This window comes from Ornithorhynchus anatinus, chromosome X1, assembly GCF_004115215.2.
Source record: "Ornithorhynchus anatinus isolate Pmale09 chromosome X1, mOrnAna1.pri.v4, whole genome shotgun sequence".
NCBI lineage: Eukaryota > Metazoa > Chordata > Mammalia > Monotremata > Ornithorhynchidae > Ornithorhynchus > Ornithorhynchus anatinus.
Window position 1 is genome coordinate 76322294 of NC_041749.1, and position 26997 is coordinate 76349290.

The 26997-nt window shown below is 42.1% G+C and overlaps 1 protein-coding gene across 7 annotated transcripts in view; it reads left to right on the plus strand.

The window, feature by feature from the left end:
* The window catches only part of WNK2 (WNK lysine deficient protein kinase 2), a 150515-nt gene that overhangs the window by 84471 nt on the left and 39047 nt on the right, over positions 1-26997 (plus strand). For all 7 annotated transcript variants that reach the window (XM_029050706.1, XM_029050704.1, XM_029050702.2 and 4 more), the window contains 10 exons: positions 1027-1223; positions 5897-6046; positions 12541-12735; positions 16166-16726; positions 19894-20202; positions 20608-20654; positions 23077-23245; positions 23351-23467; positions 24186-24356; positions 26407-26452. In XM_029050706.1, the coding sequence (XP_028906539.1) occupies positions 1027-1223; positions 5897-6046; positions 12541-12735; positions 16166-16726; positions 19894-20202; positions 20608-20654; positions 23077-23245; positions 23351-23467; positions 24186-24356; positions 26407-26452 (1962 nt within the window). The remainder of the gene's footprint in view (positions 1-1026; positions 1224-5896; positions 6047-12540; positions 12736-16165; positions 16727-19893; positions 20203-20607; positions 20655-23076; positions 23246-23350; positions 23468-24185; positions 24357-26406; positions 26453-26997) is intronic.

The following is a 26997-nucleotide window of genomic DNA, read 5'->3' on the forward strand; positions in this document are numbered from 1 at the left end:
TGGTATTTGTTAAGCATTTCCTATGTGCCAGGCACTGTACCAAGCCCTGGAGCAGAAACAAGACAATCAGTTTGGACACAGTCCATGACCCACAGGGGCTCACAATCTTAATTGATCCCCATTTTACAGATGAGGTAACTGAGGCCCAGAGAAGTGAAGTGATTTGTCCAAGGTCACACAGCAGACAAGTGACAGAATCTCCTGACTCCCAGACCTATGCTCTTTCCAATAGCACACGTTGCTTCTGGTTCACTATCTGACCTTGAATTAAGTTTTGAGATTGCACTGTTCTTGGATGTTGTTTTTCTATCTCTTAAAAATGGATATATATGTATAATGGACATCACTAGCAAGTTCTATTTTAGTTACTAGCATTTACCTATGTTGCCCTCCTTTGAAGGATCTTGGAATATAATCTAACTCTAAAAATAGTTTCTCACCCAAGGAAATTAAGAATTTATGTCTGTAGGATGAATGTTGATTCACTATCTGTGTACCTTGTAAGAGAGCTTCACACGTGCTGAACAATTGGAGTCCTAATAATGCGGGAATTTAGTTCACCTGACATCTGACTGGGCCTACCATCTCAATCCTTGGGGACTGGGGCCACGTATGTAGAATGCATTGGTATGTGTGGTTATTACATTGGCTATTGTGATGTTAAGGGACTCTACAGCCCATTCCAGCAAGTGTGGGGGTTGTAGGTTCACCTGGGAAAGCCTCAGGTCTCCTGGTCCACCCCAGCCTGCAGATGCTCAAAAAAGGGGTCAAGGAGCACATGGTCCTCCCTAAAGCATGTCCTGAGTTCAACAGTTCAGGACTGAGCCTCTGCAAGATGTGGCAGGTTGGTAAGATTTTGTGGACTGCTACTTAATTGGGATAAAACAGAGTAAGTCACTTTTAACCAAACAGTGTGATGGGGAGTCTGTGAGCTGAAATTCCCATTTAGTAGAACTTGGACATAGCTCTTCGTGAAAAGTGTTAATGTAAACTTCGATTCCAAAGCAACCTGTCTTGTTCTTTCAGCGGACAGCACATTTGACAGTGGCCAGGGATCTACTGTATATTCAGATTCACAGAGCAGCCAACAAGGTGTGATCTACCCTTCTTTGCCTGATACAATACCTCCTGTAATCCAGCAAATCTACAGCCCACCTGTGAGTGATGGGCAGGCCTTACCACAAAGTCTGCCATCTCTGGGCCACTACCAGCAACCTGCAATCGTGAGTTCTAACTCTTGGTTGTATTCATAATAATAGTAATGGTATTTAAGTGCTTACTATGTGTCAAGCACTGTTCTAAACACTGGGGTAGGTATAGGTTTATCAGATTGGACACAGTCCCCATTCCACATAGGGCTCACAGTCTAAGTAGAAGGGAGAACAGGTATTTAAAACCCATTTGTATTGGCAGATGAGGAAACTAAGGAACAGAGAAGTTAAATGACTTTCCCAAGGTCACACAGCAGGCAATTGGTAGAGTTGGGATTAGAATTTAGGTCCTCTAGTTTACAGGTTCATATTCTGTCTACTAGGCCATGCTGCCTCATTGATTTAACGTTGCCTCATAACCCTATGACCTGCTTTCAATTTGCTTTATAGCTCTCTGTGTTATGACTGTTTCCCATTTCGTAATTTTCTTTCTCAGTCTCCTTCTTCTCCTATCTCAGTCATTTTGGGGTAATGTTTATATGTTTTCATCATATTGTAAACATCTGCATACTTTATCCAGAAAATGGCTCTACTGCTGTCTAAGTATGTAACTGAAAATACAGGTATACAAGTGAAGTGGGAATCGATTTAAGCTATGTCACACTGGCACTAGTCAGATATATTAGAAGACTTAGAAGCTTAGACAAGGCATATGTGCCAAGTTCTTACTTTGTTCAGAACTTATTCTTTTGTGCTATTTGTCCACCTTCATTCTATTTAGATAACATGATGAAGCAGATTCAGAAGTGAAAGAAAAGTCTCATGCTTTTGAAATCGTCACAAATGTTCCTTTCAAGTCACCCATAAACATAGCCTGAGGATAGTATTTTGTCTTTAAGCACTTAACAAGTACCACAGCTTTTTATGGCATGTGTTAAGGGCTTACTCTGTGCCATGCACTGTACTAAGCCCTGGGGTAGATACAAGGTAATCGGTTGGACACAGTCCCTGTTCCACACAGGACTCAAAGTTTAATCCCCAATTTACAGATGAGGTAATAGAGGCACAGAGAAGTTAAGTGACTTGCCCAAGGGCACACAGCAGACAAGAGGTGGAACTGGGGTTAGAACCCAGGTCCTCTGTTCCCAGGCCTGTGCTCCTTCCATTAGGGCATGCTGCTTCTTGTGGATGTTGTACTTATTTAGTTCTATGTTTGACTCTAATGTTAAGGAAAGGTGAAATGGCTCTGGAACCCTCAGTTCAGTAACCCATCCTTATTATGGTATCCTCAAGAATTCAGCAAGAACCCCCTTGTGGTAGCAGTAAAATCTGAATCTGAATGTCTGATTCCCCCTCTATGTTCCTTTTGGGCTGGGAATATGTCTTCCAACTCTGTCATATCTTATTCTCCCAAGTGCTTAATAGAATACACAGTAATAGAGTACACAGTACACAGTAAGGATACAGTAGGCTCTCAATAAATATCATTGATTGATTGTAATAAAAATGTCACTCTAAGACTCCTAGACCCTGCAGGAAATATATAGTTTACTATAATTATTAATCAGAGCTCTCTGATTTGCAATGGCTGTAGCTACAAGGTATTCATCAGTGGCTCTGAAAACTAGCAGCAAATCTTCTTGGAGTATTAATGAGGGAAAGCATTGCAGGGAAACGAAGAGGAAGCAACTAAATCTCAGTCGGTAAAATTGGACATGTCAGCAAAGTCCACTGGGTTGATGATAATTGAGCATGATTGCCAGGCATGGTAGCCCATCTGCTGCATTCTGGAAAGGGTCCAAAAATGGAAAAGGCTAAATTTTCAGGGCTTTTCATACCCATTATCAAAGTGCCTCACCACTTCAAGGTTAGTTTAATTCCAAATCTGGTTCACCTGTGACTTCCTTCAATGGCCCAGTCTTGGGGAGGAACTTAAACCTGTCTTCATGATATGAAGTGTTATGCAGTTCTTCACATGTGACATTGTCAAGAAAATGCAGTGCATCTTCTGTGTTACTTTGAAGCTGCCCACAGGTGTCTACTCTTATGGCTGTGAGGTAGACACTTTGTAAAAGCACACGAGGCTCCTTAAGGGCAATTCCAGATGTAAAACAGAGGTAGTAGTCTTGCCAGCGAAATGTTGCCAGTGTGATGGGGTAACTTCATTTCTTCATAGCTATGACTGACATGAGAAGCAAACAAGAAAGGATCTTTGATCCAGTGCAGGTACACCCCACGATACAGTAGGGTTATATTCCTTGAAAATTATGTATCATGGAGTCTATTTTCCCATAAGTGTATATGTTTTAAATTAGGTTCCATTCCAGAATCTGATCAACCTAATTAGGTTGTATCTACTCCAATGCTTAGTACAGTACCTGGCACTTAACATATACCATAAAAAATTCTAGAAAAATAATATGAAGTGCCTTATGTGTGATCTACTGTAATGTCAAACACCACTAAACCACTAGTTAATTTTTGTTGAAGCCATTCAAAGCACAACATCTCAACATTAACATTTTATTTTTCTATCACAAGCTGAAAAGAAATCCACTTAAAAACATTAGAACAAAAAACATAAATCATGTAACAAAATAAGAGATTCAATGCCCAACCCTAACATACTGCAGTTACCTAACAACAGTTCTTTTAAGCTGGACAATTACCTTGCTACTTGCCCCTCAGAGTAGTGACTTCATCAAAATGTGTACAAAGTTTAATGTGGAATTGCCTGATACATATATCTGATTTAATCTGGAAAAGTAGTTGCCAAGTGGTCCGATGCTTTTAAAAGGTAATTGTGGTATTTGTTAAGCATTTACCTTGTGCCAAGCACTCTACTAAGCACTGGGGTAGATACAAGATACTCAGGATGGGCAGGCCCTGTCCCACATGGGGCTAACAGTCTAAGGTCTATAAAAGCAGAATAGAGGTCTTGGTCTGTACACACATTTCCTTTGTTAGGTCGCAGGATAAAGTCTTCCACCACTTCCTCTCCAGCAATTCCCTTGAACCCTTGCAATCTGGATTTCATCCACTTCATTCTATTGAGACTGTGCTCACGAAACTCTTCAAGACCTCTTTCTAATTCAATCAAATGAATTCTGTTCTGTCCCCTTTGATCTCTCAGCTTCTTTTGACATTGTTTGCCCCTATTTCCTCCTCTCTCTCCCCTCTCCCTTCCTCTCTCAATTCATTCACTTAGGGGGCTCATGTACTCTGTGCTTTCAGCTACAACCTTTATGCAGATGCCCCGCATATCCACCTCACCAGCCCTGACCTCTCATTTGCTTTATAATCTCGCATCTCTTCCTGCTTCCAGGGTATTGCCATATGAATGAATAACCCATCAGGACCTTAAACTCCAAGTTGGTGAGCTGTGTTCCAAGACCTCATTGTTGGGGAACTTTTCCTACCATTTGACCATAGTGAAGTAGGGATATATGGTAGGTTTAGTCCTATTCAACCTAGTCTTGGCCACCAAGCTTGAGGATGCAACAGCTGACCAGAAAAGTTAGTCAGAATACATTTCTGATCCTCAGGAAGCTCTTCCAGTTCACCAAAATCCCAGCATTATCAAAGGTCTTTGAGACAATCATTCTGTGTGCAGACAACTGCTTTTGAGATAGAGACACAAGTGGGGACACAGGTGAATATGAGTCATTTTGCAGAATCAGCACAGTGCTATGTACTGACTATAAATATGAAGAAAACCACTTATGTGCCCATCTACAACTGGGAATCCTACACACCACCACAGATCTTCAGAGCACAGAATTTAATGCTGACACCAAATTCTGCTTTCACTGGGCAGTACATTGGATAGAAGTAGTAACAGAATTTTAAAAAAGCATGGCTTTTGGAAGATTGATGGAGTGTATTGACAACAGGGCACGGCACATGCTGCCGGTTTGATGGTCTATAACACTAATGGAGTGACTCGCGGACCGACTACAGAAGACATATCCAACTTCTTGAAGAGTTTCACCGGCACCATCTATGACCTGTACCCAAAATCAGTGGCAGGACAAGATCATCAACAACAAGGTCCTGGAGTGCAGTCAGCTCACGAGCACTGAGACAGTGCTTACAGCAAGATAGCTTTGCTGGGCAGGACAAGTGAGGAGAATGGAGAATTCTTAGCACAATACCTAAGAAATTGCTATATGGCAATTTGAAAAGGAGCACAAGTAAGCAGGGAGTGGAATGGAGAGGGCTGTTGGGAGACCACTGCTGCCCGCCAGGCTGTCCTTTCTTCTGCCATTAGAACAGAGCTATTATCCTTGAGCAAAGCCTTAGCAACAACTGGGGTAAGAATCATGCTCAGAAACAGATATGCCCTGTATAGGACAAGTGCAGCAAGGAATTATCTTTAGGTGTATATCATGAGGAAATAAATGCTAGTCATGAGGGTGTCTTTTCAGTCACACTTGCATGCATAGATAGGCTCTCTGTCCATAGCACCATTTATATTGATTGTATATTCATATTTACTTACATCCATGAGTAAAACAATGCATTACCAATAGCTCTATTGGCCTTAGAGTTTTTTCCTCCTCAGTGTACTAGACAACTTGCCCATGAGATTTGTACATCTTCCCTTTTTGCTTTCACCTGTAGTCCTTCCATTTTTAATTACATCTATGAATGGAAATCGAGATAAATTTAAAGAACAGCTACTGTGAAAACTTTTGCTTTTAGGAATTGAATGAAATTTGAGGATTTTTGTTTGTTCCCTTCAGCCTGGACTGACTGTGGTTCATACGCCATCTGTTGTCCTTTCTACACGACCACATTACCCTGAGCCAGCAATATCTTTTCCAGTGGTACAACCAACTACAGTTGCTTCAGTGCCGAAGGTATCTTCACAACCTCTGTTATCGAGCCAGCAGGTAAGTTACCAGGTTCATTAAAATTTCATTCCAGACCTGTTCTCGACCCCATTCCTGACATGCATCATCATATGTTTTGTCTAATCTTAGTTCATCAAGAGCAATTGAAAGGACAGACTCAATTATGTCAACTCAATAGTGATTCTAACTCCATTAAAATGTTTTCAGAATGAAATCTATGGTGGTGGGGTTTCCTGTAGCTGAATAAGCCCCACGGTTTTCTAATCTTAACAAAAACTGTAAAAAAAAAATCAATTTTAAAATAGACACTTTCATTTTTAAAATTTTTTATGGTATTTAAGTGCTTACTATGTGCCAAGGCACTGTACTAAGCAGTGGGGTAGATACAGGCTAATCATGTTGGACACAGTCCTTGTCCTACGTGGAGAGCGTAGTCATAATCCCCATTTTATAGATGTTGTAAATGAGGCACAGAGAAGTTGTGACTTAGATAAGGTCACACAGCAGACAAGTGGCAGAACCGGGGTTAGAACCCAGGATCTTCTGACTCCCAGGCCCATGCCGTATCCACTAGACCATGCTACTTCTCATTGAAATAACAGGGGAATCCATGTCAATCTAACTTACTGTTCAAACTCCCAGGAGAACTCAAGCCAAAGGTGAGGCAATCCACTGCCAATTCCACAAGGGTATAGGGTTGGAGAGCTGCATCTTGTGAACTGATTGGCTGCTAAGAAGGCTATTGCCAAATGTGTGCAGTGCAACCTTTGAAATAATGAAATTCAATCAGTCAATCAATCAGTAGTATTTACTGAGCGCTTACTGTGTGCTGAGCACTGTACTAAGCACTTGGGAGAGTGCTTCCGATATGGGGGGGGGGGCGTTCCCAGGTCAGAGGCAGGACATGAGATAGATGAGATTGATGTACAGTGAGTATTTTGGTATTAGAGGAGCAAAGTGTGTGGGCTGGGTTGTAGTAGGAGAGCAGGAAGGGGCAAGGTGATTGAATGCTTTAAAGCCGATGGTAAGGAGTTTCTGTTTGATGTGGAGATGGATGGGCAACCACTGGAGGTTCTTGAGGAAACATGGATTGAATGTTTTTGTAGAAAATATGAGCCAGGCAGCAGAGTGAAGTATGAACTGGAATGGGAAGAGACAGGAGGCAGGGAGGTCAGCAAGGAGGCTGATACAGTAATCAAGGCAGGATAGGATAAATGCTTGGATTAACATGGTAGTCATTTGGATGGAAAAGAAAAGGTGAATGTTAGCCATGTTATGAAGGTTGAACCAACAGAATTTGTGATAGATTGAATATGTGGGTTGAATAAGAGAGAGGAGTCAAGGAAAATGCCTAGGTTAGGGCTTGTGAGACAGGAAGGATGGTGGTACTGTCTAGAGTTATGGGAAAGTCATGGGGAGGACAGGGTTTGGGTGGGAAGGAAAGGAGTTTCTGTTTTGGACATGTTAAGTTTGAGGTGTCAGTGGGACGTCCAGTTCAGAGCTGTCTTGAAGGCAGGAGGAAATGCAAGACTGCAGAGAGGATAATAATGTTGGTATTTGTTAAAAGCGCTTACTATGTGCAGAGCACTGTTCTAAGCGCTGGGGTAGACACAGGGGAATCAGGTTGTCCCACGTGGGGCTCACAGTCTTAATCCCCATTTTACAGATGAGGTAATTGAGGCACAGAGAAGTTAAGTGACTTGCCCACAGTCACACAGCTGACAAGTGGCAGAGCCGGGATTTGAACCCATGACCTCTTACTCCCCAGCCAGTGCTTTTTCCACTGAGCCACGCTGCTTCTCTAATACTTCTTCTCTAGTATTGTGAGAAGCAGCGTGGCTTAGTGGAAAGAGCATGGGCTTGGGAGTCAAAGGTTGTGGGTTCTAATCCTAGCTCTGCCACTTGTCATCTGTGTGACTTGGGGCATGTCACTTAACTTCTCTGTGCCTCAGTTACCTCATCTGTAAAATGGGGTTAAGACTGTGAGCCCCACCTGGGACAACCTGATAACCTTATAACTCCCCCAGTGCTTAGAACAGTGTTTGGCACATAGTAAGTGCTGAACAAATACCATCATTATTATTCTTATTACTCTACCACACAATCAGGTAAATTCAAGCTGCTCCTGTGTGCTATCTTAAGCCTCAAATAAACCCACAAAAGATCGTTAGCAACTTTAGGAAGATCCCTAAAATCTCCACCACTCCTCTCCAGACCCTCCCTCCTCCTGCCCTTTCTTCAACTCTCCGATCTTTCTCAGCAGTATCTCAAGAGGAGATGTCCTGCCTTTTCTCAAAATCTTACTCCTCCACCTGCAAAACCAACCCCATCCCTTTGCACCTTATCAAAACACTTGTCCACTCCTTTCTCCCCTAGCCAGCATTTTCAACTGTTCGCTTAACAATGGCTTCTCCACTGCCTTCACATAGTGCACTGCACATAGTAAGCACTTAACAAATGCCGTCATCATTATTATTACTATTACTACTGGAAATATCACATCACTTTCAGAACTGTTGACCTCAGTTTTGGAATACTTATCAGTAATACCTGCATGCAGTACTTGCTTGCAGAGTTTAGTTATAGTGTCTTTTGATCTCTAACTGTTGAACAGCAGCGTGGCGCAGTGGAAAGAGCACGGGCTTTGGAGTCAGGGCTCGTGAGTTCGAATCCCAGCTCTGCCGCTTGTCGGCTGTGTGACTGTGGGCAAGTCACTTAACTTCTCTGTGCCTCAGTTCCCTCATCTGTAAAATGGGGATGAAGACTGTGAGCCCCACGTGGGACAACCTGATTCCCCTGTGTCTACCCCAGCGCTTAGAACAGTGCTCTGCACATAGTAAGCGCTTAACAAATACCAACATTATTATTAGTTCTCTAATATGTCTTGGATCATGATTCTAAGCCACAGAATCGTAGTTACCATCTTTGTAGCATATGAGAGCTAGAGTATCAGAGTTCTTGGAGGAGGAGCCTGAGAAATACTATTGATACCTTCAGAAATTTTTTAAGCACTCAAAACTTAGATACCAAATTCGAATATAATGGATAGGGTGAGCAAGAGAGAGTCAGCAAAACCAGATCCAGATGTGTTTACATCTGCCTGACTACTTGTTTTGTTTTGCTGTCTGTCTCCCCCTTTTATTCATTCAATAGTATTTATTGAGCGCTTACTATGTGCAGAGCACTGTACTAAGTGCTTGGAATGAACAAGTGGGTAACAGATAGAGACAGTCCCTGCTCTTTGACGGGCTTACAGTCTAATCGGGGGAGATGGACAGACAAGAACAATGGCAGTAAATAGAGTCAAAGGGAAGAACATCTCGTAAAAACAATGGCAACTAAATAGAATCAAGGCGATGTACATTTCATTAGCAAAATAAATAGGGTAATGAAAATATATACAGTTGAGCAGACGAGTACAGTGCTGAGGGGATGGGAAGGTAGAGGGGGAGGAGCAGAGGGAAATGGGGGAAAAGAGGGTTAAGCTGCGGAGAGGTGAAGGGGGGGCAGTAGAGGGAGTAGAGGGAGAAGGGGAGCTCAGTCTGGGAAGGCCTCTTGGAGGAGGTGAGTTTTAAGTAGGGTTTTGAAGAGGGGAAGAGAATTAGTTTGGCGGAGGTGAGGACGGAGGGCATTCCAGGACCGCGGGAGGACATGACCCAGGGGTCGACGGCGGGATAGGCGAGACCGAGGGACGGTGAGGAGGTGGGCGGCAGAGGAGCAGAGCGTGCGGGGTGGGCAGTAGAAAGAGAGAAGGGAGGAGAGGTAGGAAGGGGCAGATGATGGAGAGCCTTGAAGCCCAGAGTGAGGAGTTTTTGTTTGGAGTGGAGGTTGATAGGCAACCACTGGAGGTGTTTAAGAAGGGGAGTGACATGCCCAGATCGTTTCTGCAGGAAGATGAGCCGGGCAGCGGAGTGAAGAATAGACTGGAGCGGGGCGAGAGACGAGGAGGGGAGATCAGAGAGAAGGCTGACACAGTAGTCTAGCTGGGATAGACTGTGAGCCCATTGTTGGGCAGGGATTGTGTCTATCTGTTGCCAAATTGTACATTCCAAGCGCTTAGTACAGTGCTCTACACACAGTAAGCACTCAGTAAATACAATTGAATGAATGAATCTGTAAAATTATGATTTCAACATATGTACAAACTACTGTAAATGTACAAGCAAGCTTCCTTTGATACATAGACGAAGAGTACCACAAATCAGTGCATTGGGCAGAACATTCAGGTAAGCACAGAGTGTATTCTAGCAAACAAGGGCAGAACCTGCCACGGTTTCCATCCCTGAATTATATGGGCTCCACCTGGCTTACTGATTGGCCCTCTTTCTGATAAGATTCTGGGAAATATAGTTCCTAGATGGCAAGTACTGCAAGGATATATTTTCTACTTCCCCTTTGACCTCAGTTCTGACTCCAAAAGGAGATAGATCCATTTCACTATCAAGCTTGGCCAACACTTGCAAGTCAAGAAACAAATTTTAATTCACTGAGGTGTAAGGGTGAAGAATGAACATCTACAGATTCTTGCTTCTAGAGAACTCTTTTGTCAGAAAGATGATTGTCAGTAAATAGCCATATTCCATCTAATAACATGACAGGCCAAATAATTTGGGAGACTTTATTAACCATGTTACTCTAAAAATGTGGCAAAGAAGTTAAGTGTGGTAACTGTTCCTAAAGTTAGGGCAGGTTTCAGAAGGTGAACAAGTGATTCATTTGAGAAGCAGTGTTGCCTACTGGAAAAAGTACAGGCCTGGGAGTCAGAGGATCTGAGTTTTAATCCCAGCTCTGCCACTTGTCTGCCATGTGGCCCTTGGGCAAGTCACTTAACTTCTTTGTGCCTTAGTTTCCTTAACTGTTCAATGGGGATTCAATACCTTTTCTCCCTCCTAATTAGATTGTCCCATGTGGGACAGGGGTTCTATATGACCTGATTAACTGGAATCTACCCCAGCACTTAGAAAAGTGCTTGACATATAGTGAGCACTTAACAAATACCATAAATGAATTACCTCAGGGTACCTCATTGTGGGCCAATGAAGGACTGTGCCTACTGCTCAGAAGTGGCACCTCTGAGAACAGTCGTTTTGTGTGAAGGACCCAGTTACAGCCAAAGTAACCACAGCATAGTGCCAATGCTGGGCTGTGGCACTAAAATCCAAAAGGTAAATTCCCTGGGAACTCCCGCAGGCTACCCATATCAGCCAAATATTTTTCAGGATTCCCGCCAGTCCTACCTACCTTGCAAAATCCCCTAGGCAGTTCTTAGGTCGGAAACCTCCACCACTGATTGCCGAGCCCCAGCAGGTATTCCTTTAAATGCAGAGCCAGGACTAGAAACCAAGTGTCTTGATTGCCAGAGCCATGCTCTTTCCACTGGACCAACAGCAGGGCCAAAAAGGAAAATCTATAGGAGGAGAGAAAGAGAAGTGCAGTAAGATGATTAGTTGTCTGATGATAACAGGCAAACTCTCCAAAATATTCCTGATTCTTCTGCTCTGGGTGACCCTGGCTGGGCTGGGTTTCCCTACTCAGTTTTTCCTTCTTAGGATTTTTACTTCATTTGTTTTTTGATGTCTCCTATCCAGTACCTGATATGCAGTGTATCTAATAAAGGTAATGCCATCTTGAGTTTTACTACTGAGATCATGTAGTCTCATGTATTTCTATCTCTCCACTGGAGCAGGATTTGAAATTCTGTGACCTAGTCTTAGCACTGGCCACGAGTTACTGTGCAACTTAGACTCCTCATTTAGCCTTTCTTATGTTGTATTTCTGTCTGGAAAAACTGAGAAGAACCAGGGCTCAAAAATATCAGCTTAGTTCACCAATCACAGTAAATTACAATGAAACAGGTGTTGCTGCCTCTGCCTAGTTTTTCCCTTTAATTGTATTTATTTGATGTCTTCTCTTAGTACCTGTTTGCGTCCCATAATTGTACTGACTGGTCGGTCAGTCAGTCCATTGTATTTATTGAGCCCTTACTGTGTGCAGAACACTGTATTAAGCATTTGGGAGAGTACACTATAACAGTAAATAGACCCATTCCCTGTCCACAACAAGCTTACAATGTAGAGATTATTCACACATGAATGAAAAGAGCAGCCCCTTTGGCTAACCTTCATTCTTTCATTCTTTGTTAAATTGAATCTTGGAGATAGCAATCCCTACTCTGTGGGATTATTTGAGCCCAGGTAATTTTTTTTAAATGGTAATCAAAAACTCGGGATAAATGAGGCATTAGATCTCAGAGTGCTTTAAGTTCTTTGGAGATAAGGTTTTCTGTATTCATCCCAGATGGTGTGGTGAAATCAAATTATCTTTTATTCTGAAGGACATGTAAATTCAGGGACACCTTTGTCCTGTCCAGTTCCACAGAACTGAATAAACAGGCCTTCAAAATCCAGGAGGCTCAAGCTGATAGAATACGTTGATGATATCGCTGTTTGATTTGACTGTATCCTACTTGGGAAGTGACCATACTGGGGTTTGGGTCTCCATTTGGAAATGGTTTATTTGATGTATTTCCGCAGCCACCACCCCTGCCTCAGCCAGCTCAACTGCAGCAGATACTTGGGAGTCAATCTGTATGCTCTCTTCAGTCGACTACCCATCTCTTGCCCCAGTATACAACCCCAACTTCTCAGGTGACCACATCTTCTCAGCTAAAACCTCTCCAAATGCCGGCAGTGGCTCTGCAGCAGCACCCTCCTATACCAGCTACACAGGTAAGTTTGCCCTGACTGGGGATGTTGGGCACAGAATTTACTGTCTGTAAAAACTATATATACTGTCTGTATCTGCTCTAGAGAGGGGGTTATTTAGGGGCTTTTGGATGAACATAACAGGAAATGAAGCTTTTTTTTTCAGTTCACTTTGCAAATATGCATGTAAATCTTTAATGGCAGTGACAAAAATAAAATCCTCTGAGGCTGTTGGAACCTAGTTAGTCTGCTTTATGCAGCATAAAATGGAAACGAAATGCTTGTTTGAGTTGCTTGAAGATTATCACTATTTTTCTAAGGCTGTAACTAAAATTAATGTTGCTGTTCACTTGAAGTGATTTTTAATTTGTCCTTTTCATTCTGGACCTTCTTTGCCCTTTCTTCAAGCTTAAAAGCCTAAGTAAATGTTAACCATTTAACCCAAACATGAGCCATCTTTCTTTTAAACCTTCCAATTACAGCTCTTTCTCCTTCCTCCGAGCATCCTCAGGCCCTCCTTTCTCCGAGAGCAGCCATAATGGTATTTTCCAGGTGTCTTTTTGGCCAGAAATGTCAGTAGTGTTCCACCAATGCTATTTTCCAGATTGATACTTCTCTAAATCATAAGAATGACATAAAGGCATTTACTACTGGATCAGGCCACTGGGCCATCCAGCCCAGTACTCTAACTTTGACAAGAACAGTAGGATGCCGGAAGCTGCAGTGTGATCGTTGTCCTCCTTGACATCCACCCTAACACCCTTAACTTTCCTCCCTCTACATCTCAAACTTTCCCACTAGTAACCACCTAGGTGCTTTAAAGTGGAGAATGGCTAGTTAGAGGTAAGGGAATTGCATCCGTGGTTGGTTTTCAGTATTTCAGTTCAGCAGGTAATCTCAGGTGACTGTGTGTACAGTTGCACCATAAAATTGGCTGAAATTTTGATAATAAATGCATGCTGTTAACTTTTTTAAAAAAGCCGAGATTTCTTTGGCACATCTCTGCTGAAACATTTTGAACTGCTCACATTCTATTTATTTTTGTAAATAAAGCTTAACACAAAAGACAGTGGAGTCAAATTGTAAAATGCTATATTCATTAACAAAAACTGTAACCCTTGTCATCAGTCAATCGTATTTATTGAGCACTTACTGTGTGCAGAGCGTTGTCATCATAAATGGCCATGAAATGAGCTATTTTCCTAAGGCCTACTTATTGGAAAAGCCACTTGGAAAATTTTTTTGAGAAAGTAAAGTTTAAATTTCATGGCATCCATCATTAATTAAAGCATATGTCAGCCATTATTCATTTGGGGCTAAATGTTGAAATTTTCCCCTTTCCTTGTAGAAGAAATGCTGCACACATTTTGCTTTGAATAAAAGCAGCTGCATAAAATTTGTCACAAATTCATTTCCACTCAGTTTTCTCCCCATTGTAGCAAGCCGGAATGTAATAACTATACCCTAGGCAAGGAAAATGATTTTTTTTTCTTAAGGTGTCATCCAAATCACTGAGCATCTGAACAGTGTAGCTAAGAGAGGGGTAGAATGCATCCAGTTTCTTCTTATGACACTGAAGCATATCAAATTTAGATAATTTTCCAACTCCAGTGTCAACAAATCTCTGAAACATCTGTTTTCATAACATCTGCTGAATTATTTAGGGAAGCAGCACTGCCTTGTGGAAAAAACCTGGGAGTTAGAAGACCTGAGTTCAAATCCCAGCTCCACCATGTTCCTGCTGTGTGCCCTTGGGGAAGTCACTTTACTTCTCTGGGCCTCAGTTCCCTCATCTGCAAAACGGGGATTCAGTACCCGTTCTCCCTCCTATTTGGAATGTGAGCCCCACATGGGATCTGATTATCGTGTATCTACCCCAGCGCTTAGTACAGTGCTTGGAATATAGTCAGCACTTAACAGATACCACAGTAACCATTATTATTCCTTAACATTGAGGTTTTATGATAAAATATGCCTTACTGAGTGAACTACCAATTTTTAATTCTACCTTAAATATTTTTGTTCCTTCATACTGGGGAATACACCATCTTTGAGTAATTTGAATTAGGCTTCTGTAATTGAGTTTCTCTAAAATGTTTAGTTTTCAATTTCTTGAAATTACTCATGGTAAACATACCTCTTTAGCGTGAATCCATTGTTTTCAAGGATGTCTTGTTTCCTTTAAACAATAATTTAAAGAACTGACTCTTGTTTCTCCTGGCAAATAAATCCAAAATTTAAAAGTTCACCTTAAATCTGTGAAGGTTACATGTTTTTTCCATCCCATCACTGCACATTTAAAGGATTGAAAACAGTTTTTAATAATCCAGGCTATTGGATGGTTGGCTTTCTCTCCAATTTAGGCATGAGGAGACTAGTACATTTTGGGTTACTTTTTTTTCTTGGTTTGTTTGGTTTTTTATGGTATTTGTTCAACACTTACTATGTGTCAAGCACTGGGGTTGATCCAGGATAACCAGGTTGGACACAGTCCCTTATCCCACATGAGGCTCACAGTCTTAATCCCCATTTTACAGATGAGATAACTGAGGGACAAAGAAGTGAAGTGACTTGCCCAAGATCATATAACAGACAAGTGGCAGAACCAGTGTTAGAACCCAGGTCCTCTGACTCGTAGTTCCAGGCTCTTTCCACTAGGCCGCACTGCTTCTTGTGCCCTATTAGGTTTATCTCCCAACCCTATTGCACTAGTACCAGGACAGGGGTGTCTGGGATGCAAACACGCCTTCCAGAAGACTTTTTTTCAAAATGATTTTCCATTGAATCAATATTAAATGTCATTTTTAATTTGCTAAAAAGATGTTGAGTACTTTTTTTGTGATTTTTTTCTCTAAGTGATCTCAAATAGTACCATGCAATCTAAACAAATGTATAAGCATATCATTTAAAGTGTATGAGTATCCTGTTGATCAGTCCATGAGCTGCCATTTCATTATTCTGAACCATTCATCAGCAAATTGGCAAGATAAAGTTTTTCAGTGAAATTCCAGATCACATAGCCAGAGAGATCTCAGAGTCCAATGCTAAGAATAAGCAGCAGCTTGCATGGTGACTGATATGTTTTTTTAACTTTTTGAAGCCTTCTGATGCTCAATTTGCTTTTCAAATCAAAATTCTGTTTAAATTTGTGAAGTCTAGCTTCCTAGTCAAAATGTGTTTTCTGCATCCGGAAAACTACTCAACAGTCTTTTTCTCTGCTCCTCCAACAGAAAATGCCACCCCAAGTGGAATCTGCATATACTCCTTCTATGATATTTTCAGGATTCTAGTGGAGCATCTTTGGGCTTGGTGACGATAAAATCCTGTAAAACTGTGTAGGAAGATGAATAGATCCATAATTAGCAGAACGCAAATGACATTTATAAGGCGATTAAGACTTGATTTGTAGCGTTACTGAAAGCTCCAGCAATTGATCTGATATTATCTTTTTCAGATTCCTCAGTTTCCTGTCATTCCTGCAATCACTCCTCTGGCAGGAATTGACAGCCTTCCTCCAAAGCTCTCTAACCTACCTGCTGCAAATGCACCCCCCGTACCTGCTCCCTCTCAGTATTTTTCTCCAGCTGTGATTTTGCCAAGCCTTCCCGTGAACCCCACCGCACCTCTGGCATCGGCTTCACCCTCCCTACCTTTGCAAGCTGTCAAACTTCCTCATACTACAGTGGCTCCTTTGGCCATGCCCTGCCAAACGATAGTGCCAAACATGCCGGCTGCAACAATCCCTATACTTGCCATGGCCCCGCAAGGAATAGGAGCCTTGCCGATGCACCCAGCTGTAGCTCAGCTTGCCCCTCAACCGATATACCGGACTGCATTCCAGCAGATCATTCAGAATGAAGTGCCCTCCTCTCCCCATCACATTCAGAATTTGCAAGCAGTCTCCCAGCAGCAAGTGCAGCCACTGCCGCAGCTTCCTTCATTTGCTCAGCCCCTTCAGCCAAGCATAATTCATCCTTCAGAACAGGCTACTCCTGCATCGGGGGCTGGTAACCAGGTAATTAATTTGACATTGGTTTCTGTCTGCAGTGGAATTCAGGAATTGATTGTTTAAAGGTGTTCTTAGAATCATCTGTTTTGGGAAGCCTCACGCTACTTTAATGGGTTTGCAATTGTTCAATGCTCAATTATTCAAGGAATCGTTAGCGGTTGTGGATTTTTCAGGCCCTTTCTTATCCCCCTTTACCCTCCTTTGGTGATTTCACCACTCAGTATCAATCAATCGTATTTCTTGACCGCTTACTACATGCAGAGTACTATACTAAGCGCTTGGGAGAGTATGATACAATAGAATTAGCAGACACGTTCCCTGCCCATAGTGAGTTTACAGTCTGGAGGGAGAAGTAGCACCAGAGAGAAGGGGAAAGGAAAGACTGAATCTCAAATCAGTCCATTTTGCTCCTTGAGAACAGCTCCAGGAAAGGGGAAAGGAGGTCAAAATAAATGACTGAAATGAAGTTATGGGATTTTCTGTGGATTGCACTGTTACCTTCCACCCTACCCTCCCGTGGATAATTGAAAATTGACTCCAAAGGAAGTTTTGTAACTACATTTTGATTTAACAGTAGGCACCTTCAGTGTATTTTTGGTTAAAGACCTGGAGCTGCTTTCGGGATTGGGGGCTATTATAGGGGAAGGCCACAGGAAAAAATGTTCTGTCGACTAATGAGTCAATCACTCAATTGTATTTATTGAGTTCTTATTGTTAAATTGGATAGAAGGATTCGAAAGAAATTTCAAGTTTCAGCAATAAAGAGCAAAGAGCCACAAAAGCCATCTCATTGTTGCCACATTGAAAACAGTTATCTGCAGACATGACAGTACGTGGAAGAAAGAAAGCAAAGAATAGTACTGTGGGAGTGGGCATCCAGTGATATTCCATGAGTGAAGTTAACTTCTTCATTCTAAGAATGCCTTTGGACTACATTTTAGGGATATGTGCAAAAAAGAAAGTACAAAAAACTATTTTTGCAGAAACTCATTCTGGAGTATGAGCTGACCCACTTGGAACAAAGTCTGGTTCAACTGAAAGTTAATATTGGTGGCAGACCATTTCCAGAATGTAGTTTTGAAGTGTATTGGCAAAAGAGCCACCTGAGCACTGCAAGGCATTTAGTTAAAGTTGCTAGCCTGAACTCAGAAGATGGCCATCATTAGCAGTTGCAGCAGTATTTAATGAGCTGCCTTTCCTGCCTAAAGGAGTAAATTTCAAATACAGCTTTATGTGAAGTGGACTGGAGAGAAGATCTTAGCAATTATGAAAGGCTTGCACAAGCAGGAAATATATTGAATGGAGAGAAGTAAGCATTCAAGGCACATTACCTTTCAAATATAGCTCATTTAGTTCTTAGCAGCCTATCCTGGAACCCTCATGAATGTTTGGTTGAAATTTCTGATGCCTTTCCTTTGCCATGTATCTGGTTTAAGACTATTTCTTTTCCAAGAAAGGCTTGGTTTCTATAGCAGGCTTTCTGAGATGTTTCTCATCAGTTTGGCAATATAGCTATGGACAAATTCAACATTTCATTAGGATGATTATAAAAGCAACCACAACATGAAATGAAGTTTAGCTTGAACTGTCAGATTTTGAGAGAGACTACACTAGTCCTGTGGTGACTCAGCTTTCCTTTGGGAGTAGGGTTATTTACCAGCCAAGTAATTAAATAGCTAAATAAGTAGCCATATCATGGCAGCCTGTTTTCTTCCAGATAAAGCATTTGCAAAGAAAAAGCATAGTCATTTTTTCAACTTTCTGAAAGTGAGGAATTTCATGAAATTCTTGGCACCTTCAAATTGTTACTTACTTTGTCTTCCTCTGCCATTCTTAATAGAAGGCTTTCCTAAACACACTTCATAATATGAGACTCTTGTACCCTGATTTCTCCCCAGCATTAAATAACATTTAAATAGTTCTAACATGATTGGCTTTAAATATGCGTAAAAGAACAAAAAAAAGAAAAACCCTTTCAACTCCCCAAGATCTTCTTATGCAAGGTGGCAAGTATTTACTTTGTGCTTGTGTGTGTGTGTGCTTGGTTTTCTTTGTTTTTAGAACAGTAATACACATTATTAGCCAGCACTGAACTAATGGTGGTGCATGCTTTGAGGCTACAAAATGTAGTGCTGTAAGACCGTAGCAAGCCACCTGAGGTGTCTTCGTTTGCATGTGGATTTCTCTTCTAATGTTCAACTGGATGTAAAATGAACTGAGTTAGGAATTTATCCCTTAAAATACAACTTGGGAAATTCATAAAGAGTTTTTTTTCAGAGCTTAATTACAAAATGAAGGATAGTGTTCAGGACCATTGTAAACTCATTTTATAGTCCTATATAAAAATATTACCTATAAAGGCATGGATTTTTCTGGTTTAGAACTAGGCTTTTATGGGGTAGGGAGCCTAATTTTTATATAAGCAAGAATTCTGTTTAAATTTCAAAAATTTCAAAAAATTCAAAACACAACATTTACAGGACCAAAGTTTCTTCAGAATTTTTGCTCCTTTCACTGTCTGCAAATGACACAAAGAGCTAAACCCTTTTTCAACATCACATCAGTCTGCTGGCATAATTAGGAATGTGAAGGCAACCTTGTTTACTTTAGATTGTCAGATTCCAGCATCAGGCCAAAACTTAGTGATATCCAACCTTGATTTTGAAGTGAAGATTCTTAGTAGAGCAAGAAGAATGATGGCACTCTCAAAACAGATAAAGCAAAACCTCAAGTGCTGGTTGCCCCAGGAAATGCCAGACTCTCCCGTGGGAAAAAGGGAAACCCGGGAGGAAAAAAAAGCCAATCTACATTTTGGAATGTGAGAAGAAAAATGTAACATTTAAAACAATTATATGTGGGAGTTTTGGGAAGATTTAGTCCTAATTTAAAGGATTCAGGCAATGGAAATTGGGTTAAACCAGATAAAACCTTAAAAATCCATGCCATGTGCATAAAGAGTTCTGATTTAGATTTTTTGTTAAAATTTGAAATGGAATTGAAGTCACTTCCAGCTCATAACCAGAAATTCCCATACAGTCTCTCAATCTGGGAAGATGTTCTATCAAGATAGTTGTCTCTTAAAGATTACTTTCATGAATAATAATGTTCTTTTCAAGTGAACTTGGCTGAATCTTCAGAAAACTAATATACGCCATTGTTTCATTGTGCTCTAGCAAGTAATTGTTGGACATCCTCCATATGCATCCGTGGATATCGGAGCTTCTGTACCTGTCTTACCAGTACAGCCCTCAGCAATCCTGTCTCCACCTTTACAGTTCCAGCCTGAAATGTTACCTCCCCTTGTTGCTCAAGAGTGTCTGTCCCAGCATCCTGGCATCCTGGCTACCACATCTGTGCCAGAACATAATTTGCCTATTCCGACCACTGGTCTCCTGATCGCATCAGATCCATCCCAACTTCTGGGGCCCTCAGTACCAATTCCATGTCCAACTATCCAGCTGACAGCAGAATCATCCCAAGAGGTAGAATGTCCTTGTCTCTCCCTATGGCTACTTAACAGACTATGATTTAGTCTCAAGTCACAGGAAGTTGGGGTTAATAGGGAGATTTCAAGTTTTTTATACAGTTCGAAATCATTTAATAGATTCTTTGAGGTTTTAGAAATTAATGATATTCTAAATATTTGATAGTTGGATAAAGTTTACTCTTCCTTAATCTGTATGTATTTGTTAGATTACTCAGAGTTCTTCTTGTGTCTTACTATTAATGGATATACATTGAGGTAAAATAATACTGACTAAATTATTTTAAATAGAAATGAATCTTTTATAGAACTCTTGTCATTTTTAAATGAAGGATTTCTTTGCTCTTTATAGATCTTTATAGATGTAGCAATATTATTACATGCTAAATTCATTTTTTTTTAGGAGCAGGGAATGCAGGAAAAGCACACACTACTGCCAAGCTGTGAAAGGTACCACTATCTAAAATATAATTAATCAGAATGGATGTGTATGTGGTGTTTTGTACTTGGTCCCATAGAACCTACCTTTTTATTATACGTTTATCACCCCTCTGCACTCGAAATGGAAGTGATTGAATAGTAAAATACTGCACGGCCTGTCTTTAGAAATCACAAATGCACCAAAAGAGGATGAGTGTGTCTATGTATATGGCAGGCATGGCCAAGCCAAAGCCCCAACCTAAAGAATAACGTGGCCCAGAGCTGCCAATCAAAAAAAAAAAAAAGCTCCCTTAACCAGGGTGGAGAGCAGGAATTCCAAGGGGTGGAAGTAGAAGTGGGAAATAGTATGAGCAGGCCCCACCAAGGTAGGGGGAGTGGTGGGAAGCAGTAGCAAGGGCAAGTGTTGCAATCCTCTGTGGCCTGGGCCTGTGATACCACAGTCAATCATATTTCTTGAGTGCTCACTGTAGACAGAACGCTGTACTACATGCTTGGGAGAGTACAGTACAACAGAGTTGGTAGATGCGTTCTCTGCCCACTAGGAGCTTACGATCTAGACGGGGAGACAGACTTTAATGTAAACAAATAAATTGTGGCTATGTATGTAAGTGCTGTGAGGTTGAGGGTGGGGTGACTACAGCATGCAAATCCAAATGCCAGGATGACACAGAAGGGAATGGGAGATAAGGAAATGAGGGCTTAGTCAATGGTGCAGACTGAGGTGGTGGAAACAATCTGGGAAAGCTTCCTTGAGGAGGTGGTATTTTAGGTGAGCTTTGAAGATGGGGAGTGTTATGGTCTGGCAGATTTTGAGGAGGAAGTTCTAGATACAGGGAAGGGCATGAGCAATGAGTAATGGGTGGGAGAGTGGACAACGACTCTCGAGACCAAAATCAACAGTATTTATAAAGTGCCTACTGAGCCTTACACCAGCTTGAATTCACCAGTACAGTCTTTCTACATATCCCTGAAGAATGTAAGCCCATCCACCCCGCTACAACTCCACTGAATAGTAGAAATGGTTCCTTCCACAAAACACTTTGATGATCTCCAGGTGCAGGGGGTAATAAATGCAACAGTGTGGCAAGAGACAGTCTTTCAATGCCCCAGAGTGGAAGGGATAGTCAATCACACATTGGTTATATCAACCACATCTGCCCACGTTGTACACTGATAAAAATCTTTCCATCAATAGCACTATCTTCGAGCTTGAATAATCTATGTGAAGATTTCACTCAATGTTTAGAGAGCACTGTATTAGGCACATGGGGATACCCAAAGTTGAAAGGTGAGGAGAGGAAGATGGGCTAGCAAAGGAGTGGTCAGAAAAGTAAGGTGAAAACTAGTGGAAGTCCCAAATCAGAGAGTTTCTAGTAAGAGAGTGGGTTAACCTTGTGAAAAGTGACAGAGTGATTGAGGAGGATTAGGTCAAGGTTGGATTTTTCTCTTCCAAATTGGTGCATTTTGGCACATTCAGGCCTCCACAAACTGCAGAACATTAGGAGGGACGAAGCTCTGCCAGTCTCTGTGACTTTGGCTGTGACTCCCAGGCCCATGCTCTATCCATTAGGCCATGCTGCTTCTCTAGGCCATGCTACTCAGTTGCTTCCCTTATCCATGATTTATTTCAATGTCTGTCTCCTCCACTAGATTGTAAGGTTTTTGAGGGAAAGGATCATGTCTACTAACTATTGTACTCTCCCAAGTGCTTAGTACAGGGCTCTGCACACGGTCAGCTGTGTGACTGTGGGCAAGTCACTTAACTTCTCTGTGCCTCAGTTACCTCATCTGTAAAATGGGGATTAAGACTGTGAGCCCCACGTGGGACTACCTGAGTACCCTGTATCTACCCCAGTGCTTAGAACAGTGCTCTGCACATAGTAAGCACTTAACAAATGCCATCATTATTATTAAGTAGTCAATAAATACCATTGATTGATTGCCTTCCAGACTCTGAGTGCCAGAAAATGTACTAGGAAGCAAAACAATAACTTGGGAGTTTTCTGGAGTGCCTGTCTAACTTGCAATTATTAGTCTGTAGCTCATCTGCTACTCTACAACATAGCTTGGTAGTTCAAGAGCTCTTGCCCAGCTTTACAGAATAGATCACAGTTGCTGCTCGCTGTTTTGACTAAAACTTTATGTGATTGGCTACTCTTGCAAAGTGGCTCCTAGAACCAATGTTACCCTATACCAGGGAATTTTCATGATAGCTATGCAATGAAAAGAGTGACTGACTAAATTTCCTATCTGATTGACTCTTCCCTTTTCCGCAAGAGTTGCCAGCTTTATGCTCTGCAAAAGCCATTGTTCGGCTCGCACACTTGTTTTTCAATTACAAACTACACCTGCCTGTTCTCAGATTGACCAGAATTTGTATTTGTTTCCTTTTTTTGTTTGTTTCTTTAAATCCTTTTTGCTTATGTCATAGCTATGGTGGTTCTGAGGTTCCTTCAGGGAAAGAAATGAGTGATGGCTGTGACGGTGCTTTTGGAAGTGGGAAACAGGAAGGAAAGTCTTCAAAGAAGCATCACAGAAAATCGACACGCACTCGCTCACGCCAAGAAAAGGCCAACAGACCCAAATTAACCATTTTGAATGTAAGGAGACTTTGTGTGCCTGTGCAAGCAAACATGTGGGGGCATATGTAAACTGCATGACTGTGGGCTATCTAAGTGATCCTGATTGGTGTAAATGTTTCATAGGTCTGTAACACAGGAGATAAAATGGTAGAATGCCAATTGGAAACACACAATCACAAAATGGTGACCTTCAAATTTGACTTAGATGGTGATGCACCTGAAGAAATTGCTACTTACATGGTAAAATTTCCTTTCATCTTTTCAGTCTGAACTCCACATAGCAAAGAATTGATTTTTACATCGATCTTTCCCTTTAAGAAGTAATGAAATATTAAGACTATGAAAAATTTATAATTTTCAGTATGAAGTTTCTCATTTTGGGAAAACTCCTTAAATCTAAAACAGCAAGAATATACTTGAGTTATAAACTGCCTACACTATATATAATAGTAAGTTAGGGGGCTGTTACTACTCCCCCTTTATGGGTAGGAAAATCAAGGCCCAGAATCAGTGGTACCTAGTTCTCATGATTCCCATTCTGGGGCTATTTTCAATTGGACTCCAAGACCTCTGTCAGGATTTACATTATCTTTAGTTTGGTTTGAGGTGGAGAATATACTTTATTCTCCTCCAAACTCTCCACCTTCTGCCTTTGCCTTTCCATCCAACTCACTTAATATGTATATTTGATAATGGCATAAATGATATAGCTAGACAGGGACTCAGAAGTAATCTAATCCCTCCAAACAATACTCCACACTAAACTGGTCCACATGAATAGACATGCATGCTCTTCTGAATAATGTTCAGCAAAGAAGAATCCTCCTTTGCCTTCAGCAAAGCATTCTAATATTCATCAGCCCTTTATTTCCAAAGACAAATGCAAACGAATAGCTGTTTGGTTCAATGCGAGAAATCTCAGGCAGGAGTCATTCCTCTGCCTTCCTTGTATTTGCAGGTAGAGAATGAATTCATATTGCAGGCTGAGAAGGAGATGTTTATTGAGCAGCTGAAAGATATCATTGATAAAGCAGAAGATATGCTCAGTGAGGACACTGAGGGTGAACGGAACTCTGATCAAGGAATAAGCCCTCAGTCTAACAATGCCCGTGGTCTGGACCCAAAAGAAGTAAGCTTAAATGTTTCTATCTTGGAATGTTGAACTACAGTGTTTGCGTTCTTATTCGAGTCTTCACTATGCATAAAGCTGATCTTTAACCACTCAATCTCCAATGGCTCCTTCCCCTCTGCCTTCAAACATGCCCATGTCTCCCCCATCCTAAAAAAACCCTCTCTCAACCCCACTTCCCCTTCCAGTTATCGCCCTATCTACCTACTACCCTTCGTTTCCAAAATCCTAGAACGAGTCGTCTACACTCGCTGCTTAGAATTCCTTAACTCCCATTCTCTTCTGGACCCCCTCCAATCTGGCTTCCGTCCCCTCCACTCTACCGAGACTGCTCTCTCTAAGGTCATCCATGACCTCCTTCTTGCCAAATCCAATGGCTCCTACTCCATTCTAATCCTCCTTGACCTCTCTGCTGCCTTTGACCCTGTCAACCTCCTCCTCCACAACTTATCTCATCTTGGCTTCACGGACTCCGTCCTCTCCTGGTTCTCCTCTTATCTCTCTGGCTGGTCATTCTCGGTCTCCTTCGCAGGCACCTCCTCCCCCTCCCATCCTTTAACTGTTGGAGTTCCTCAGGGGTCAGTTCTTGGCCCTCTTCTTTTCTCCATTTACACTCACTCCCTTGGTGAACTCATTCGCTCTCACGGCTTCGACAACCATCTCTACGCAGCTGACACGCATATCTACATCTCTGCCCCTGTCCTCTCCCCCTCCCTTCAGGCTCGCATCTCCTCCTGCCTCCAGGACGTTTCCACCTGGATGTCTGCCCACCACCTAAAACTCAACATGAACAAGACTGAGCTCCTCATCTTCCCTCCCAAGCCCGGTCCTCTCCCAGACTTCCCTATCACCGTGGATGGTACGACCATCCCTCCCGTCTCTCAGGCCCGCAACCTCGGTGTCATCTTTGACTCATCTCTCTCGTTCACCCCACACATCCGATCCGTTACCAAGACCTGCTGGTCTCATCTTTACAATGTCACCAAGATCCGTCCTTTCCTCTCCACCCAAACGGCTACCTTACTGCTACAGGCTCTCGTTATATCCCGGTTAGACTACTGTGTCAGCCTTCTCTCTGATCTCCCTTCCTCCTCTCTCTCCCCGCTCCAGTCTATTCTTCACTCCACTGCCCGGCTCATCTTCCTGCAGAAACGATCTGGGCATGTCACTCCCCTTCTTAAACACCTCCAGTGGTTGCCTATCAACCTCCGCTCCAAACAAAAAGTCCTCACCTTGCCCCTTCCTACCTCTCCTCCCTTCTCTCTTTCTACTGCCCACCCCGCATGCGCTGCTCCTCTGCGCCCACCTCCTCACCGTCCCTCGGTCTCGCCTATCCCGCCATCGACCCCTGGGCCACGTCCTCCCGCGGTCCTGGAATGCCCTCCCTCCTCACCTCCGACAATCTAATTCTCTTCCCCTCTTCAAATCCCTACTTAAAGCTCACCTCCTCCAAGAGGCCTTCCCAGACTGAGCTCCCCCTTTTTCCCTCTGCCCCCTCTACCCTCCCCCTTCACCTCTCTGCAGCTAAACCCTCTTCTCCCCCCTTTCCCTCTCCTTCTCCCCCTCTCCCGTCCCACCCCCTCAGCACTGTACTCGTCCGCTCAACTGTATATATCTTCATCACCCTATTTATTTTGTTTATTTTGTTTAATGAGATGTACATCACCCTGATTCTATTTATTTGCCATTGTTTTTATGAGATGTTCTTCCCCTTGACTCTATTTATTGCCATTGTTCTTTTCTGTCTTTCTCCCCCGATTAGACTGTAAGCCCGTCAAAGGGCAGGGACTGTCTCTATCTGTTGCCCATTTGTACATTCCAAGTGCTTAGTACAGTGCTCTGCACATAGTAAGCACTCAATAAATACTATTGAATGAATGAATGAATGAATTTTTCATAATTCCTTCAAGCAGGGGCTGGAAATACTTTGGGTCTGGGAAAAATAAATAAACAAGTAGAAGATTTTTACCCAGGCATATTTTAAGAAAGTTCATCTTTATAGACAGAATCTAATTGAAATTTCTGGCCTGTTTTCTGCTCTTCTAAATAGGAGAATCAGCAATCCCAAGTAAATGCCCCAGTATATCAACAGAATGGTAAGCCTATTTTATCTATCAGTCCAGAAGAAATTTTCGAAGGCCAGTAAGCACTATATTACACACTTGGAAAGACCTAATAAGGAATATACATGGTCCCAGCCCTCAAATAACTTTCAGTCTTTGTACCCTCTCTCTTTCAGAAAGGCAAAGTAGGCATGTCTCTCTTTCAGAAAGCAACTTATACTTCTACTGTCCTCATTCTTCTTGCACTGGCCTGAAGTTCAGAGTTGTGAGATTCATCAATAGTTGGTGTCTGAGTAAAAATTCAGAAAGGAAAGGGCCTGCCTCATAGGACTTATGGGCCACTGGCCTTTTGGGGACTTGTTTGCTTCACTCCTGAAGCCAATGAGTTCAGAGTCACCAAGGGCACAGTTGCCCACTGGCGTTGTTCCTTGTTCTCATTTCAGAGGGAATGGGAGGGAAATTATCAAAAGTTCTTACGGTAGTTTCTAGTGCTATATTTATCAGTCAGTCAATCAATGATATTTAGGGTTTACTATGCACTGTTCTAAGCGCTTCGGAGAGTACATGAGAACTAGAAG